Raw genomic sequence first — 19811 nt, 5'->3', positions numbered from 1 at the left:
GCCCGGCCCACCAGGGTGCTTACCCTGGCAAGCCGTGTGCCAGAGGTTGCCGACCCCTGGTCTAGTCTATTGCCATTGCAAAAATCTATTCATCTGTCTTCAAAGACAGATCTAAAACAGAGGCTGATCATTTCATGCCAGGAGTCAGTTCTGGGTGATAGCTACCACTACAGGAAATGAATACAAAAACTGCAGAGATGACATATTTGTAATGGGGGGGGGGGGGGGGGGGGGGGGGGGGGGGAGAGAAACCAGTGTTCCCTCTCATTTTTTACATCCATGCACGGAATGAATTTTGTTATGTGCACCAATATGGAGGTGATGTGTGACATCACCTTCATATTGGTGAACATAACAAAATTCATGTGGTAGGGGTAGGGCCGAGGGGTTCGGAGTGTGGGAAAGGGCTCAGGGCTGGGGCAGAGGGTTGGGTGCAGGGGATGAGAGCTCTGGCTAGGGGTGAAGGCTCGGGGGTGGGGCCAGGGCTGAGGGGTTCAGGACGAGGGCTGAGGCAGAGGGTTGGGGTGCAGGCTTTGGGGTTGGGCCAGGGATGAGGGTTTGGGGGTTCAGGCTGCCCTGGGGCTGCAGTGGAGGGAGAGAGAGAAAGAAAAAACTTCCTCCAGCTCTCTCTCACTATAGCAGCTCGGGGCAGGGGGAGAGGTGCCTCTCCTGGCTGTGGTAACTCCGGCAGTCCTAGGCCGGGCCAAGGGAGAGGCGCCTCTTCCCCAGTCCCAGCAAGTCCAGGGCAGGTCCATGTTGCGGCCAGCAGGGAGGAGCACCTTTCCCCCAGCAGGTCTGCACTGGGGCCAGCGGGGAGGGGCGCCTCTTCCCCAGCAGGTCCGTGCTGGGGGAGAGGCATCTCTCCCCGCTGCAGCCCTGAGCCCCTGCATGGGGCTTAATAGGCAGCTGCGCAGCTTAGAGGGAACTTAGGACCAGACCTTGAATTCTGAGCCCACTTAGAATGGCCTTCAGGTAAAACCTTGCTGAATAGGTTTGAATGACTTTTCAAGGTGCTGTGCAAGACTGGTTGAGCTATCAAGACTACTCAAACACTGAAGGGTTTGTGTTTAGGAGCGAAGTTGTCTATGTTTGACTTTATAACCATGTTTCTATTTTCACTATTTTACAACTGCCACTGCTGAAGGCAAGTGGAAATTCCCTACAGACCCAACCAACGCAAAAACCACAACAACCCACAAGACAAAAATCCCCACCCCAAAACACAAAAACAAAACAAAAAAACAAAATCCCACAACTGTTTCTCCTCATCCTGGAGGCTGAGCACGCTGCCCCCCCTGCACTGTAATACTAGTACATATTGCCTGAACGGATTAAAGTGCTCTGAGTTTAAAGGACATAAGCCCACTACTTGAAAACTGACAGTCAGGGTGAAATAAAATGTACTGTTTAAACTTCTTTAAAGAAGTGACCCTACAAAGTAAAACTGAAAACGTGTGTATGTGTGGAGGGGGAGGGGGAGAGATGGTGAACAATGGGCAGTAAAATACTAGATCCTTGAGTTTTTGTCAGCCAGAGACCTTCTCTAATGTCTGTTAGTGGAGTCAGCCCTTCTCCAAAATGATCTCAGAGGTCAGTAATCATGTAAGAGTTATGTCTCAAATTTTGTACTATTCTGGAGTTTTTGTTATTGGGCTCATGTCATAAGTTTAAAAACAGTAAGAGTGAAATAGAAACCAACTTCTTTACATCATCACCCCCATTTTCCAGATTATGCCATATCAGTCCATTCCCGCTCTCCTCTACCATATTAGAATTTCTCGCCCTTTTCCCCATAAGGCTGACTCTCACTAATCTTTTGTCCTTTACACAAGCCAGGCTTGTCCCTTCTCATTGTCTGTACACTTAGTTATTCCAGAATCAAAGGTTAATCACTCACATTTTTCAGGGGGCAATACTGATGTGCATACCACTCCTGACTGTAAAGGCAAATTATGACACCCTGGCCCAGGAAGAGAGAGGTCCACATGATCACATTCCAAATGGGCCCTTTCCGACGGTCATTAAGAATGAAGTTGAAAACCACTGGAAGAGGAAATAGAAAGTCATCAAGGTGCGCTATTCAGGACATCTGCAAGCTCAGGTTTTAACCCACATTAAGAGTCAATAAGTCTCACATTCTCCTTTCATTTCCACTAAATTAGTTTGATCATCGGTCTGCTTTCCATCTCCACTGTATTGATGGCACATTATGGGAAAAGTCCATACAGCACAGGAAAGCATGCTCATTATCTTCTTTCACAAGTGATATGTATCACATTGGCAGGTTTATCTGGCAGCCTCAGTTTAGAACGGGAGTGGTAGTGTGCTACAGCAGAGGAGTGAAGAACGCTGGCAGAGCAAGGGGTGGGAGGCAGCTGTGAACATCTGCACTGTGCCTGCTCCATAACAATTACCACCCACAAAGTAAACACGTTTGCACTCATGCTCCCACAAAAAGAGGCAGGGGAAAGAGAAGATGCCATCCTCCAACTCAATGCTGGAAGGCTACACCTATACACATCAGTCACTGTAGCAAGATAAAAACTGAGCAACTACTCCCTCAGGCTATGGCTTTAAAAATAAAAATATTGGCTACTAGGCAGAAGTGTGGTAACTCATCCTTGAGGGCTGGCTAAAGGGAAAAGTTATGTTATTATAAATTCACTGCCCAATTTTATATACATTAACTTGGTATGTTTTATATACATGGGAATATGTATATGGCTAGTTGTAGAGCAATACAATTTCTCTCACCCTTATATTCCTTGCCTCCCTGGACCCCAATCCTGAAAACACATAAGTAACTCTTTAATGTGACTCTTTGGACACACGTGTTTGCAGGATTTGGTCTCCAGCTGGAACTCTTCTACAGGAAACATTTCTGCAAGTGTTTGAATAGCAACTAGCCCAACAGAGCCTGATCACCATTTTAGACTCTGGACTTTACCCCAGCTGTATATTTTATTTTTTACCAAATGCTTTCCTGGTGACTTACTTCCAAAGCACATGAAGAGGCAGAAGAGGACTGGATAAAAATAACCAAAGCAGACTCCCAGGACATACTCGTGTACGGCAGCTGAGACAGCAAAGACAGACAGCATAGCAGCAGCTTTGAACTTCTTACCAAAGAACTGGTGATGGGAAGAGGGGTGGGGGGAACATATCAAATACAGAGCTGTTCTGTTATACTTTATTCTATTTTACACTGGAGGTTAATACATTTAAAGTAATGTTAATGGACTAGTTAGGGTCTGCCCCTGCTATGCACGAGGAGCTTTAAAATGCCATATACATTACAGATTCCTTAGATTAAGGAAAGTGTCTATTCTTTGGGGGATTTTTACTCTGATTCTCATTTCCTGAGAATGCACATGAAATATAAAAACACACCAACGCTCATCTATTCAAACAACATATTACCATGCCAGAATATAACAGTTCTGTGAACCAACATACTATTAGGTTCAGTTGTTACCTTTCATTAAAGCGTTAGATTAGGCCCCAGTCCTGCACTTTATGCATGTGAGTAGATCAATAAACTCAATGGTTCTCCTAACATGCATAAGTGGCTGCCCATACCAAGACACTGAATTTGGTCATTCACATCCCTGAATGCACTATGAAGCAGCGTTTCACAATCAGGTTACTAGTTTGTCTACAGTTAAATTTTAAGTCTCCCCTCCCATTCTGCAGGAAAGGCTTTGTGATCTCCCCCTCAAAGGTCAGCAGATCACCAGTTTGTCAGTCACTGACTCTTTTTGTTAGTCATCGGATCAATCAAAAAGCAAGACCTTTTTGCACCTCTACAGGATAAGACATTGGCTTCCGTAAAATTGGCATAGAAATAGGGAGGAGCTTTTACTGAACATTCATTTATTCAAAACAATTTACAAAAAGTTCTAATATGGATTCCATTCCTACACCACTACATTAATTCACACTTCACCACATTTTCCTCCTTTGTCATCCTCTTCAGTGATTTCTGCATAATTGCAGAAATAACCTTGCTGGATGAAAGCTATTCCAGGGCGCTTCTCCACATCAGTGCCCTTCCAAAGCCAATGAGGACTCTAGCAATGCAAACTACTACTTATTTTCTCACGAGGAATGGTGTTAGCTCCCCTCTTACACCCACCCCCTTACGTTTTTAGAAAAAGATGCCATAGTGTTTCAAAGAGAGGTAAAGAATGAGGACCAAGTCTGCTTGCTGCTCACCCACAGAAAGTCCCTGTAAGCGTAGTAATACAGCCAGTCATGTACCACCACATTCCATGTTCGGTAATAGTTTGCATACGATGTGGAGTTCCACCAATCCTGAAACACACACAGTTAAAGGGGAGAAGAGGGCACATAGTTGGCGTTAGTGACAGGTCTTCCATTAACTCTTTTTTGAAAACTAAGTTTGAAAATGTTTGCGGAGACTAGTTGTTCTAGCCACACAATCTATCATCCCAGTTAATTTAACAAGTTGCATTGCAAGATTCCACAGGTTATGGCATTTGTAGCATCTTTATCTTTCAGGGGTATGACAGTTACTCCAATAACTGAGTTCTATGGAACTGCAGTGGTCAAACAGAATGAAAAATTTAAGTTATGGTCATGCTAATGAAAAGATTTGACAGTTCTGGCGGCTGAACAGTCCTGTTTACTCACAGAGAGGTAATACAGGCATTGGCAGGCCAAGTTTCCTCCACAATACCCCACTGGGATGCCTCAATCCTGATCTAGGGGGACTTTGGAGAAGGAAGTTCCCCTACAATGAACATCAGTAGCATTTCTGCTGCTAGGACGCCTCATGCAGCAGAGCTCTCTGAAGTTCTTTTCCTCTCCTGACCCTATTTCATTTGGAGAAAGCAATTCTAGGAACTTCATAAGACTAAAATCATTTCATTTGGGGTTGATTAACAAAGATAGCATCTGAGGAGAACAGCAGCAACATCTACAGACATTGCAGAAGAAAGACCTTGTTACCTTGTAGAACATTCTGTCTGCAAAGCGCAGCATCTCAGCAAATGCATTAAGCCAGCAGTGAAGGAATGCAAAGAAGACCAAGAAGAGAATCAGAACACCTGGGGATACAGAACAAAAAACACCCATACTCATTTCACAACATCTGTTGTTTACTCATCTGTGACCAGGGATACATAAACACAGCCATCAAACTGTATCTGCTGCAAACAGGTTTAACAGGAGGAACCAGATTTTGTATTACTCAATCTATAACTATCATTTTTAAAGGGTACCTCACCACACAAGACACACAAAGGTTGCTCTATGGTGCAGAGACTGTTGACAAAGGAGCCAGAATTAAAATTTGAAGTTCTGTTTGAATTTCTCATGCCCTCAAGCTATAATATCTCATTGCTGAACTTTCATGGAGAAAGTCTTATTTAACAACAGAACAGCAAGTTATCTTCTTAGTTATCACAGGATAGGTGCACTGCAGGGCAACCATATCTGCTATAGTGACCAATTCTCCCCTCCCTATGAAAAAACACCCATCTCACATAAATCCTGTGAGCAGGAGTTTGGCACCTTCTCTTAACCCTCCTTTTACAAGTCTAGCCTAAGTGGGAAATGGAGGAAGGTTGTAATGTTGCACAGCCACCTGGGTCTCACCTGGCAGGATGGAATTGAAAATGCAGAGGACCAGCCCTCGTAGATTGAAGGGTTCCTGACTTATGTTCCGAAATGGAGGGATGCAGAGTCGCACAAAGATGTAGTAGGCATAAAAAAGCGAACCAATCACCTGCAGCACAAGAGCAGTCACACTCCATAAGAAAAATTAATGCACAAGTAACACTTGTAACATCGCAACTCTCTACAGAAGGGAGAGAAACAATGGCACCACCCCGAACTTCCCACCACCCACAGACTTTTTGGATTAGAGACAATATTAATGAAACTCCCACAATATTCTAATTTTTTGTTTTCAATTAATGTTGGAGCATTGTTCCCAGATAACTGATGTGGTAACGTCAGTGCATTGTCACTGTTCTGCCAGAGTAGCTTTATAAATTTCTCCAAGTCCACCTATTGATGTGGCAGCTCTGAGCAGTTCTAATACAGGGCTAGCAGATGATGAAGCTGAATAGTTTTATGCCGATGCCCAAAATACAAGCGAGAAATCTCACAATTTGGATCTAACCAAGACATTGAGACAGAGCTGAGCACACATTATATATTATGATCTTTATTTCATATATATTATAATCTTCATTTCTCTTCCATCTGAGAAGATTTACAACAGGCCAGGCCATTCAAGACCCTGGTTTTGGTTCATCAGGCGACTCCCTATTCAAAGTTTTAAAACAGGGAAGTTCTGTCAATACAGTAATTTGACAGGATGAACTCCCTGACTCACTTTATAAATGGCTTTTCAGCTCACCTAAGCTCCGTTATAAATGCACATACCGTACTGCAACTAGAGTACACGTTTTTTCACCCCTTTCCTTCCACATCAAGAACAGCCTATCAAGAGGGAGCTGGGCCCCTTTGTTAGTGCCATTTAGATGCAAAGAAGGATTCCTTGTGAAGTGGCAGAATTCCAGGTCACACCACGCTGAGGGTCCAATAAAACTTGACCTGGAAGTTTCTTTGGACTACAGCAAGAAACAATGAACGACTGTGCTCATTGAAGCACATAGGGCAAAGGACACAGTTTCTTGTCACTGGCCCCACAAACATACACACACTGCCTTCCCAAACTCACAAAATCTTGATCAGTGCTAGGTTTAGAGAAAAAGTGAGGTGAGAATACAGAAGTGTAAGTGTCCTCTGCACCAATCTCAGTTGAACTAACTAACTAAAAGTTATTTACTTTGATAAGGTATGGCCATTCAAATGATAAAACAAGTAACAAAGTTTAATGTTCAGATAAGCATCCAAAAGCTTGGCTTGAACTATCAAAACCTCAAGTCTTCAAAAGAGAGCTGGAGATCAAGAGATATACTGGCACTTGTGTTTCTGTCTGGAGCACTTGAAGTGGTAAACCACCTTTTCCAAAATGGGTGTGGTTCAAAACTAAGGCAAAGGCTCAGATCAATTCTTTGTTGTGCCAGGTAATTAGCCCTTCTCCAGTATCCACAGTATATTGGTAAAATGCATACTGGTGTTTCTATTGCCCTCTGCATCAATATAAAAGCCAATGGTCGTGAATCAAAGATAAGGAAAAGTCAATCCCTAACTGAAATTATGACAGAATTTCATCAGAGGGTGGATAAAATATCGAGTCAATTCACTGAAGGAAGCAACTAGTAGAAATACTTTTTTCTTAAAAAGGAATTAGACGAGTATCTGACAAAATATTTCAGGGTACAAATATTAATATAATAGCAGGGATCAGAGAGTTTTCTTTTCTTAAATCACTAGAAGGGCTTCTGTATTTTTCCGGTGAAGCTGATTGCTGAATAATTCACATAAGCTGAGGCCTCAAGCAGGAAGTGCCCGACAATTCCATCTGATAGAGTCTGAGAATTCTCTGGACATGTATTAAGATGATCAAAAATTAAACTAGACTCACCTGTGCAAACTTGGTAGCTACATAACCCCATCTTATCATGGGATTCCTACAAAGAGAAAGAGCACAATGTTACATCTAACAAACTCTTCCTTTGGAGAATCTAGGATTTCACCCAGTACAACTGTATTCTGTAACCATCCCATCCCTTGAGCACAGAACTAAATTAAAGTTTAAATTAGAGGTTTAGTCTGTGGAATATTGATGGTCTATAGAAAGCTCATGGCTCCTCCTTATTGCCAGCTGTAAAGTGCATTAAGACAGCAAAATATATTACTTTCTCATGTAAGAAATTGCTGTAGTTGCCATAGACATATGCAATCACATAAGGAGATAGTAGTCTGAATGACTGTGAATGGGAGAAGGTTAGTCTACTAGACAGTGCCACTAAAATGGGCCCCATACTATGAAAGTTTGAGAACTCCTGGGCTAAGTGTATTTAAGAAGTATCTGTAGTTCCTTCTCAAATCCAAGAGATGGAGCTGCTTAACAACTCCATATTATGGCAGATACTCAAATTTAACTAAAATCTAAGGGACTAGTCTTCACAGTTCCTTTTCTTTCTAAAGACATTTAGCATCTGGTTGTTTCATTCCTAGATCTAACTCTAGACAGTTTTTCAGAAAAGCTCCTAAAATACCTAGAGATTGGTTAGCAGAGGGCAGGTCCGTGTCAAGTCATTGGGGTGCTATTTCCAGCCCTGCCAGTAGTTTGGCATAGGACCTGCAGAAACTCACCTTATCTCTCTGTACCTCAGTAAAGTGGGGGTAGTTCCCACTTTGGAGTCATTAAACATCAGCTCAGACTTCTAGAATACTACATAAAGATATCAGTGTTGCTGACATTACCTCGGATAGTTGTCCCTGTAGATGAGGGTGGGAGCGAAGAGGAAGTACAGATACTGGGTAACTTGGGGAACTGGGACGGTGCCTGAAAGAGCAAAAGAGTATTTGGTAGTGAAGCATTCAGCACACTGAAGGCATGGTGCTTCCCTCACTAGCCTTCTGCCTACTTAACCTAGGCCTCCTCACTAGCCATCACCCTGAAGACTTTAGTAAAGGAGGCAGAATCCTTAGATTGCCAGAAAAAGAACAGAGGGAAAACAGATTAGTAATTAGCAGGAATTCTGCTTGGGACATGTAGTTCAGAGAAACCAGCGCAGCCACTCGGTGCACAATGTTGTTAAATTGGCAGTCATTACACACAGTCACATTTTTAAAGGAGTTATTGCCGGTGTGTCATGATTACTGATATCATGTGTACCTCAGGGCCAGAATGTCGGCAGACCAAGTCCTACACCAACATCTGGGCTCTTATTCCATGCTAACTTTACTGTGCAGTTCTAGATGGGCTACTGCCTTCTTAGAGGTGCTGTCCTTTGGATTGAAGCATTACACCAAAGTCCCCTCTACCATTTCTTGTGGATGTCCCAGTGGTAGCAAGATCCCCTGGCACTAAAAGCACGTAGAAAACCCCTAGAGGTCTTGGTCAACTTACTGTCTCTCTAAAACTAGTTCTAATTCTACTTCTTTGTAATAACTCAGTCACCCTGGGTGAAATTCACTTCTATGCAGAGGGCCACCACAGAGCTCAGGCACCTCTCTAGCCACATTAAAGACTCACTTACATCTGAGACTATAAATGGTGCACAGAAGTCTTCGGCTGACCATATGTATATGGGTGAATTTCACCCCTAGAGGAAGGAGGACTCAGGAAGCGAAGAGTAAAACAAATTATCCAAAAACATCTAGTGGAAGCAGGGGTAAGTTACTCACTTGACTTCTCCTTGGCTGAAGACAGGACCCGAGGAACATTCTCCCTAATGAATGAATAAGCCTTCATAATTAGACGAACCTGTAAAACAAGAGTGTGTCCAAGATCCCATTGTCCACAATTCAACTTCCTCAGCCTCTGCACTCCAGTGGGACAGAGTGATGCATCTGGGTAACGCTTTCAGCGTATTAGTCTCTTTTCACAGGTATGTACTGTTCCCCCTATAGGTTCACCTCTCAACTAAACACTCAGAGTACCAGAAGGGGCAAGTATGCAGATAGTAGTGGTACTTGCCCCCTCTGCACCTCCAAAAAAATCCAAACAGTTTTGTAATTTAGGTGGAAATTAAAATGAGCTCCAGTCCAGTGCATGTGCCATATGACATGGAAACCAATAAAATGTTAGTCAGGTTAACCGAACACAATCTAGACTGAAGCAATGAATCACATCATTTCGATACCCCAGCTGTTCTCAGCACTGAGATTACTGTCAATCTAGAATTATTTATTGAGTATATGGCTCCATTTTTTAAGTGATCAAGTTGAAGCAAGATGGCACCAGCACATGAGCTCTATGCCTACTGTTCAGTTCACTTTTTTTGCCCCCCACAATTTCCTCTCAGGAACTGATAATTGCTTGGCAGCTAATACTCCTCAAACTTGCTCTCTGAGTCCTGGCGACTCCTGTTTTGAGACGCTCACAGTGACAACTGCTTCTAGAATTACAAACATCAGGACTGTTGTGAATACATTCAAAACACAAAACGTGAATATACAGCAACAAACTAATGTCAAACATAGCTATTAAGAACTATTTCTGGGTCACAATAGAGGTGTACACTTCTCTTCTATGTATGAATATAATTGTTCAAGAAGGATCTTAAATTCTCTGTCAGGCCAGCACAACATGTTTCATGGGAGTTTAAAGTAAAAATCTGACCCCCCTTTTATAAAAGCTAGAACTTTTCTAACTCTAATTATATTTAATCTACTCAAGATGGGATCCCTCAAAATGTAACTGTGCACAGTTATCACCTTCCTACTTGGGATACAACTGAAAGATTATTCTGTGAATATCACAGAGTATTACGAAGAAGCAAATGCCTTGCATCACTTGGGCCATAGAAGCAATGTTTGCTACATTAAACCGTTTGCTGTTTGGGTCAATATGGCCATATATTTTATATGCTGCAGATCTTACACAAGGATATATATATTCTTCATATTTAGATGCACAGGGCACAAAAAACTGCTTGAATTTAGAACTACAGTATTAGAAGTCAAAATCACCAAGAAGGTGAATGGCTATTTTAGACGGAGACCGTTCAAAACCATTCCCTACCGTTTTTGAATATATTTAATGTCATCTGCGCTCTTCATTGACAGAGCAGCAAGTAAAATGAGTGTGAGGTTGCAAGACAACCCAAAATTAAAGCTTGAGAAATTACACAGATTTGTTCTGCCCTCTGTATGGGTATTGCACCTTATCTGTTGTGTGGCAACTAGATTAATTTACATCACAGACAATGGTCAAGTGGCCTTAAATTTTTACTTTTGTTCTAAAAGCAGCCAATACTGGGAACTGGCAATATTTCAAGTGTTTCCACTTCTCTCTTGCTTCTAGCAGTCACATGGGTACACCTGGTCTACAAACAGATGATATTTAAATATTATATATATATGCGCAATAGTCTAGTGCAACTGTATCATATTAACAGATACTGAATTTAATTCAATCAGCAAAGGGTACAATTATTGAAAACCTGTTAATAAAATAGAAAATATTATTTTTTAAAAATCAGAACTAGTTGCCAAGAGTAATGAGGTCTTTTAGTTACAAATTGTTATTGTCTCACATGCAGAGACAGGCACTACAATATCTTTTTGAGGAGAAAAAAAGGCTTTTCAGCAAGTTCTTTCCTAGACAAAATTTTCACTCTAGCATGCAAAGCCATCAACTGTCCTGCCTCTAAAGTCACCATGCAGGGACTCACCTGTTCAAGTATTATAACGAACCGAGAGGCTGGAGGTAGAGCATACGACACAGCAACATACGTTGGCCCAAGCCCAAGCCCGATGCTTTGGAAGAGCATGAAGAGCATTCCGAAGAAGAGGGAGCGGATTTTCCGGTGGGAGGAACAACAGTGTCCCTGGGCCCACAGCAGGAAGAGGCCATAGGGTAAAATGAACGTGGACAGAAACATGCAGAGCCAGGTGGAAATGACAACAGGAAACTTGCCAAAAGCGAAGACCAAAAGATCAAATTCAAGCACCAGCCTAAAAGAAACAGATATGAGACAAAGCCAGATTAGTGGTATGTGGTGTTCATTATCTCTTTTTATGAAAGCTTCCAACCCAGTTCTGCAGTGGTCACAGAAAGCGACATTAGCAGACAACAGCTGGTAGATGATCTCAATTCAATTCCTTAATGGACAAGTGCATTGTGCAAAACCAAACCACACTCACTCTTGTTGACAACACTGACTGGCTGAAAGACTAAGATCTGACTCAGCAACACGTGTAAGCACATGCTTAACCCTAAGTCATATGGGCTTCAATGGGACTTAAGTGCCTGTTTTAAGGAAGTGCATGCTTAAGTTCTTTGCTGAAGATGGATGAGCTTAAGCACGCACTTAAGGGTAAGCATGTGCGTACATGCTTTGTTAAATCAATACTAGAGTGAGACCCGGAAACAGAACTTCTCTCACTTCTAGCGAGGGTCCCTCCAAAACAGGGAGGAGACATTTACTGGGAAGTGAGAAAAGTTTCTATTGATGACTCCATGGCTGTACTTGTTCAGTGGATAAACAGGATTTCAGTCTCTGGAGATGTCACTTTAGCATGTTTCACAAGAACTCAGGGTCAGATTATTAAATATATTTAGGCACCCAAAGATGCAGATAAGCACCTAGTGGGGATTTTCAAAAGTACCTATACACCTAATATCCACTGATTTTAATAGGAGTTGGACACGTAGATGCCTTTGAAAATCCCACTAGATACCCAAGTACCTTTACAAATCTAGCATTAAATCTACTTTGTTAAAAAAAAGGTAGAATTAAATCCCTGGTAGATTTGCTATAGAACATGGTTGATTATTTTTAGAATCATGAAGAAACAGTTAAAATCTGCACAAATGAATATTGTGACTGGTCCTTCATGGTTTTCCCCTCCTTTAGAATCTAGTCTGGTTTAGAAGTTTTAGATTTCTAGCCCTTCTACCTCAGAAGGGCCTTCACTCTATAGATTTAAAACTCTGCTGGCTCAGGATGACCTCTCAGGTACACATACCACAAGTACACAAAAGCTTAAAATGTATTCATTCTCATCTGGATTCATATTGGGATTACAAACTGTACCCTGAGACACTATCAGATCTATTTAGGAAGACAGTAAAAATATATATATATAACTGCAGATACTACTATGACAAAATATTACAGACAATCTGTCCCTCTGTATGGAAGACAAGTCTCCAATGTAGATCCATCCAATTCTTCCCCTGCTGCCCACATCACTTTCAATTGAGAAACAAAGCTAAGCTTCCATTTGGAAACCCAAGTTGCTGCCAATTTACATTCATCCAGAACTGTACATGCCAACTCTCAATTAGAGATGAAAAAAAACACTAACATCAAGTCATGTCACAACTGGTTCTGATACGTGAAAAACAAGGAAATTGTCTTATCAGTAAGATAACCATATAGTTTCACTTGTAATCTACAGGGATAGCTGCCAAAAACAACTACAATTTAAGCAATAAAGTCAACAAGTCAGAGGAAGACTCTCAAGCATGTTCAATACTGGCTACAAGCATCTAAACACAGGCACAACTGAGTCTGTTCCAGGACCTTCAAGGTTCATTTAGAACAACTTAATTTACATCTATTTAGCAACAATACAGTCCTCCAGAAGTGTGTTCAGTATAGTCTACTAATGCAGGACAGAAGACTGCCAAAGTATTTGCCATTTTTCAAAACTGTCTATACTGTCCCCTTCACTTGACATAAATGAAGAACCACCACCATCCAGTTCATAATTCTGGTGCTCTGAGAACATAATGAAAAGAAGCTATCATCTACCTTTATGTTGAGTTCTCAAGAACCACATGCCTCTAGCCCAATTACATTGGATATAATATTTCTAGGATATGTGCCCAAAGCCTATGAGCCCTATGACAAAATTGCTCACTATCTCCCTATGCCTTCTGTGATTGCCCTGTGTCTAGGATGTAAATTCTAGCACAATTTTAAAGCTTGTTGAGTCTATTTACAAGTTTTATGACCTGTCCACACAGCATTACACTTGGAGTACGAGTTCCCCCATTTTGTAACTTTATGTACCACTAATTTTTAATTATCAATTTTCAATGTGTAAGTGCTTCCCTTTCAACATGCTTTCTTACCTTCCTTCATCAATAAAGTCTACTACAAGTGTGCTGAGAATGAAGAGGATGAGGAGAGCGATGAACATGTGGTAGATTGTCCGGATGTGGTTCACTTCAAACAGCTCACTGGGGAGGAGGTCCAAATGAAGAGCAATATCATTAGCACACATATGAATAGCATATAGTGTCTATAGTACTTTTTCTCTTCCAAATGTTTCCTTTCAATGTGAAACATGCCCCAACAAGTACAACACAACTGGGAGACAAGAGCGCCGAGTTATAGTTCTGACTTGCTACATGACTAAGTCACTGCTCCGTTCCTCACTTTTTCCATCTGTAAGAGTATGGTGATACACCTACCTCACCAGGGTGTTGTGTGAATTAGTTCATGTTTGTGAATAAAAGACACCTGGTTCTCATCTAGCACTTCTACCTGAAGATCTCAAAATTCTCTCTTTGAAGGTGGGGTAGATAATCCTCAACCTTATTTTTACACAGGGAGAATTAGTCACAAGATTAAATGACTTGCATAAGAATCCAAAGCGGACTGTCAGCAGTCAACAACTGAGATAGGTCCATTAAAAGCAATGAATACAAGCAATAAACAGTTTCTCCCCAAAGGAATTCAGATTTGAGGATCCAACAAGTGTTGTGCTGTGGCAGCCCTCCAGCAGGGCTACAGCTATTCCTAGTGCCTCCCACTGTCACCATCTTTCTAGCACATGTGGGCAAGGGCACTTGGGAAAAGATTTACAGAACCTTCTACATAGGAGAAAGGCAGGCAAGCAAGCTACACCGCTTTGTAGCTTCAGAGAACCATTATCTTTTCAACAAATACCCATTTTCTTAGAGATAAAGCTCCATGGACATTTGCAACTATATATGTCTGAAAAAAAATATTCAACAGGAATCGGACATAGAAAGAAAGGGCTCAACTATAACAAAGAAGAGGTCCCAAAGTAAAGATACTGAGGGTGGCCAAGTGAGGCACTTTTAGCCAGTATGCTTCAGAAACAAGTAGTGCAGTTAAAGTACTTACTCCAAGATGGACCTCCTAGCAGTAAAGAGCTTTCCATGTTCTGGAGGTGCTCTCAAGCCCCTGTGAAGAAGGAGAATATTAAAGACAAAAAATTGTAAACTATAAAGGTTGCAGGAAACTTAACCTCATCCAGGGACCAGCTTACTTGGTTTTGTGCAGGTCTCTCTCTGAGCAGGTAGCTACAGGGAAGGTGGATGTTGCTGTGGAGGATTCCAGAAGCACAGACTTTGCTATCAAACGGTTCACAAACTCTGTAAAGTGACTGTCCACCTCCTTCATGAATGCTGGCTTCAACTCCTGATAAAGTGGAAATAGGTTCACATTATTTTCTATGCCTTGATGGGTCAAGTCAGCTGTGAAACGCTACCATGAGTCATGCTTTGAATAATGCTTATTCATCTTTCGATACAATGCAGAAGAGAGGAAAGCTATCGATATTCTGGTGATAACGTTTAAAGAAGGTGAAAAGTAAAAATTAGGGGTGGTATGTACATCATAAGATGTGGGACCAAGTAAGTTAAATGTAACCTCCCATCCCTGGAAAAAAAAACCTGCAGTCACACATTATGATTATGTTGCATATTTAAAAACAAGAACGTAAGAATTGGTACACATGATGTAACACTAGATTGCCTATGTTGCACTATGAGGACAGTGCCTTTTGCTTCTACAGTTTTTATGTTTAACCATGTAAGTTTTGGGGGGAGGTTAAGGGGGTAGAGTTGCACATTAATTTCTCACATGAACAATGAAATGGTCCCAACTAGTCTTCGAATTTTACACCCTCACAAAATGAACGTGGGGAAGAGAAAAGAAAGGAATTCACACGTGAGCTACTGCCGTTGTTTGGCTAGAGGCAGTTTTCTGCATGGCTATGTTTACAGGGCAACATGTGAAAATGCAATAGTAGATGAAACAATAGCAACAGAGAAAAAAAAAATATCAAACAAACAGGCCCCGAAGTACTGAGCCCTCCAATTCCCATTAGAGTCAATAGGAACTAAGGGTTCTTAATATCTTGCAAGGCCAAGTCCTTTGATTTTCACTGTGGAAAGATTATGCCACTTGTACTTTTGATATTTAGTTTCTAATTAAAATATTCCTGCATGAAGGCCAAGATGCTTGCACTGTATTGTCAAAGGGGACTAGGTATGCCATTACGGCATGCTCAGAGGTGATTTGACAATAAATTGTAGACAATTTGTATTCTTCCCTCTCCATGCAAAAGCCTACTATGGGTCCAATGGTTTATCAAAGGGTGTTTAGATGCATTTTTGAAAGGTCCTTTGGATGACCAAAAAGAGGTCTTATGCTGTAATGTTACATTCTCAATTACAGTACTTCAATGACAGCTGAAGGAATTTTTGCTTAAAAGCCTTTCAAAAAATTTCATAAAGCAAGCAAAGTTTTAGCTTCAAAAAGGTGAATTTTCAGAATGTGAAAGTGTGGCTATAACTGAAGTCCTATCTTGTCTAGATTACCAGTTTGCATAACACATTTCCTAGTTGCACATTGCTTTCCAGGTTGTAACGTACTAGGAAATGCACCATAAAGCAGTCTACAGTTTGAAGATTGTGCTGATGCAAGGGAAGTGTCCAGCTTATTTGCAAGGGAGTTAAAATGGTAAAATGGTAGGTGTCTTCAGACTGATTGTGTAAAGAGAACTACTACTGCTAGTATGTGCTAGATTGACAGTTCTGGATAGTGAAGTGTTCTTCTCACCCACAGAAGAAATACGGCAGAAGCAGTGGTAGGTGAAAGTTTTCCCCAGCATATTACATATATATCCTGAAATGAAAGCAACAGCATAAACATTAGCCTCAGGAAGACCGGAGAGCCGTGGAAAGTTAATTATTCTCGAAAATCCAGAGAATATGAGAAACAGACTGCAAGAGATATGGGGCCAGATTCTTAGACTCACATTAGAAAAACTACATTGATGTACACCATTTGAGCATCTGGCCCCTGGGCAATAGTCTGAAGTTAAATACTTGCTGTTGGGTTGCTCCTCAAAACACCAGCCTGGTGGGGAGGAAAGATGGTGAAAGCTAACTAGGTAGGACAACAATGCTCTACCCCAGAATTTTTCCAGAAACTAATTTTACAAAGATTAAACTTCTGCAGCATAAGATGAGCATTTCTAGGCAACGGATTTCAAAAATAGGGGCTTTAAATTAAATAAAAACTCAAGCTAGCCAAAAACTCAAAAGGTAATGAATTGTTTAAGTATATCAGAAGCAGGAAGCCTGCTAAACAACCAGTGGAGCCCCTGGACGATTGAGATACAAAAGGAGCACTTAAAGATGATAAAGTAATTGTGGAGAAACTAAATGAATTCTTTGCTTCAGTCTTCACGGCTGAGGATGTTAGGGAGATTCCCAAACCTGAGCCATCCTTTGTAGGTGACAAATCTGAGGAATTGTCACAGATAGACGTGTCATTAGAGGAGATTTAGGAATTAATTGATAAACTTAACAGTAACAAGTCACCGGGACCAGATGTCATTCACCCAAGAGTTCTAATAGGACTCAAATGTGAAGTTGCAGAAATGCATATAGTTTGTAACCTGTCCTTTAAATCACCTTCTGTACCCAATGATTGGAAGATAGCTAATGTAATGCCAATATTTAAAAAGGGCTCTAAAGGTGATCCTGGCAATTACAGACCGGTAAGTCTAACGTCAGTACCGGGCAAATAAGTTGAAACAATAGTAAAGAATAAAATTGTCAGACACATAGAAGAACATAAATTGTTGGGCAAAAGTCAACATGGTTTCTGTAAAGGGAAATCATGTCTTACAAATCTATTAGAGGTCTTTGAAGGGGTCAACAAATATGTGGACAAGGGGGATCCAGTGAACATAGTGTACTTAGATTTCCAGAAAGCCTTTGACAAGGTCCCTCACCAAAGGCTTTTACATAAATTAAGTTGTCATGGGATAAGAGAGAAGATTCTTTCCTGGATTGAGAACTGGTTAAAAGATAGGGAACAAAGGGTAGGAATAAATGGTAAGGGGGTAACTAGTGGTGTTTCCCAAGGGTCAGTCCTAGGACCAATCCTATTCAACTTATTCATAAATGATCTGGAGAAAGGGGTAAACAGTGAGGGGGAAAAGTTTGCAGATGATACTAAACTGCTCAAGATAGTTAAGACCAAAGCAGACTGTGAAGAACTTCAGAAAGATTGTACAAAACTAAGTGATTGGGCAACAAAATGGCAAATGAAATTTAATGTAGATAAATGTAAAGTAATGCACATTGGAATAAATAACCCCAACTATACATACAATATGATGGGGGCTAATTTAGCTACAACTAATCAGGAAAGAGATCTTTGAGTCATCGTGGATAGTTCTCTGAAGACGTCCACGCAGTGTGCAGCGGCGGTCAAAAAAAGCAAACAGGATGTTAGGAATCATTTAAAAAAAGGGATAGAGAATATCTTATTGCCTTTACATAAATCCACGGTATGCCCACATCTTGAATACTGCGTACAGATGTGGTCGCCTAATCTCAAAAAAGATATACTAGCATTAGAAAAGGTTCAGAGAAGGGCAACTAAAATGATTAGGGGTTTGGAACGAGTCCCATATGAGGAGAGATTAAAGAGGCTAGGACTTTTCAGCTTGGAAAAGAGGAGACTAAGGGGGGATAGAAGTATATAAAATCATGAGTGGTGTGAAGAAAGTGAATAAGGAAAAGTTATTTAATTGTTCCCAAAATATAAGAACTAGGGGCCACTAAATGAAATTGATGGGCAGCAAACAAATAAAAGGAAATTCTTCTTCACACAGCGCACAGTCAACCTGTGGAACTCCTTGCCTGAGGAGGTTGTGAAGGTTAGGACTATAACAGGGTTTAAAAGAGAACTAGATAAATTCATGGTGGTTAAGTCCATTAATAGCTATTAGCCAGGATGGGTAAGGAACAGTGTCCCTAGCCTCGGTTTGTCAGAGGGTGGAGATGGACGCCAGGAGAGAGATCACTTGATCATTCCCAGTTAGGTTCACTCCCTCTGACACCTGGCATTGGACACAATCGGCAGACAGGATGCTGGGCTGGATGGACCCTTGGTCTGACCCAGTATGGCCATTCTTATGTTATAGGAGTGTCCTACAAGTCACCCCATTTTGGGGTGCTGCCAGGAAGAATCACACAAGGATAATGTCTTGTAAAGAAAAATGTCTAGGTATTATTTGATGTCCACTTTGTTATTTTCTATCACTGGAATAGCTAGCTGATAATCATTCCACTGATGAATTTTTTAAATTTAATAATCTTTCTTTACGCTTCCTTATTTTCCCTAAGATACCTTGAAATTCCCTATAAATTAGATAATTGCAATGTCACAGCTGGTACTTTTGAGAGGTACAGCTTTTACCTGGGACATTATCACATGGTCTCTATGAAAGAGAAAATTGAGTAACCAACTTTCTGTTAAAAGAAGAACAGAATACAGACTAACACGGTTGTTACTCTCACAACTTTCTGTTGCATCTCACCTTTGAGATCAGTAAATGTCAAGAGCATGCTTTTTTGCTTCTTTATGATGTGTAATGAAAGCCTGAAAGTTTCTCCTGATTCTTTACCTTAGAACAGGAATACAGAGAGAAACAGACAAGGGAAGACCAAAGGACTCTTTGGAGACGCTAACAACTGGAACTCTTGTAGGGCTACACGCATTTGGATCTTACACAGAGATTTTCTTCAGGTTATTTTTCCAGGTGTTTTGAGTGGACAGGCTTTTTAAAAACTTCCTTCTCCATCCCCACACCACCCAAATTGCTCATGATACATCCTTGTTCCTCATGATACCATAATGCTACTAGTTCTCCATTTATCCGTAGATTCCAAGAAAAGACGACAGGTTAGACAAAGCATGAAATACTAATAAGCAATAAGCCCTCTCTTACATCCTAAAGCAGAAAAGGGGTACACGTTTTCTTCCCTTTGGGGGCCCTCTTTACCAAAATACCACATATCTAGGGAGATGCATTCTTAGAGACTAGTAATGTGTAATAAAAAGGAAAATAAACCCAGCCAATTAAGTGTACATTCTGCTTAAGACTTAGACATTCAGTTGTGAAAGAGTCGA

General features: G+C 41.1%; 1 protein-coding gene across 2 annotated transcripts in view; it reads right to left on the bottom strand.

Annotated features, from left to right (window-relative positions):
* Positions 1 to 19811, bottom strand: part of SOAT1 (sterol O-acyltransferase 1) — a 49905-nt gene that overhangs the window by 4385 nt on the left and 25709 nt on the right. For both annotated transcript variants that reach the window (XM_034778435.1, XM_034778436.1), the window contains exons 4-15: positions 14863 to 15014; positions 14718 to 14777; positions 13697 to 13804; positions 11286 to 11568; positions 9295 to 9373; positions 8368 to 8449; positions 7523 to 7568; positions 5620 to 5749; positions 4972 to 5069; positions 4216 to 4314; positions 2996 to 3131; positions 1898 to 2043 (exon numbers count right to left, since the gene is read on the bottom strand). In XM_034778435.1, the coding sequence (XP_034634326.1) occupies positions 1898 to 2043; positions 2996 to 3131; positions 4216 to 4314; positions 4972 to 5069; positions 5620 to 5749; positions 7523 to 7568; positions 8368 to 8449; positions 9295 to 9373; positions 11286 to 11568; positions 13697 to 13804; positions 14718 to 14777; positions 14863 to 15014 (1419 nt within the window). The remainder of the gene's footprint in view (positions 1 to 1897; positions 2044 to 2995; positions 3132 to 4215; positions 4315 to 4971; positions 5070 to 5619; positions 5750 to 7522; positions 7569 to 8367; positions 8450 to 9294; positions 9374 to 11285; positions 11569 to 13696; positions 13805 to 14717; positions 14778 to 14862; positions 15015 to 19811) is intronic.

Source organism: Trachemys scripta, chromosome 8 (assembly GCF_013100865.1).
Source record: "Trachemys scripta elegans isolate TJP31775 chromosome 8, CAS_Tse_1.0, whole genome shotgun sequence".
Classification (NCBI taxonomy): domain Eukaryota; kingdom Metazoa; phylum Chordata; order Testudines; family Emydidae; genus Trachemys; species Trachemys scripta.
The sequence above is the reverse complement of the archived record's forward strand: the minus strand, read 5'-3'. Positions and strand labels throughout refer to the sequence as shown.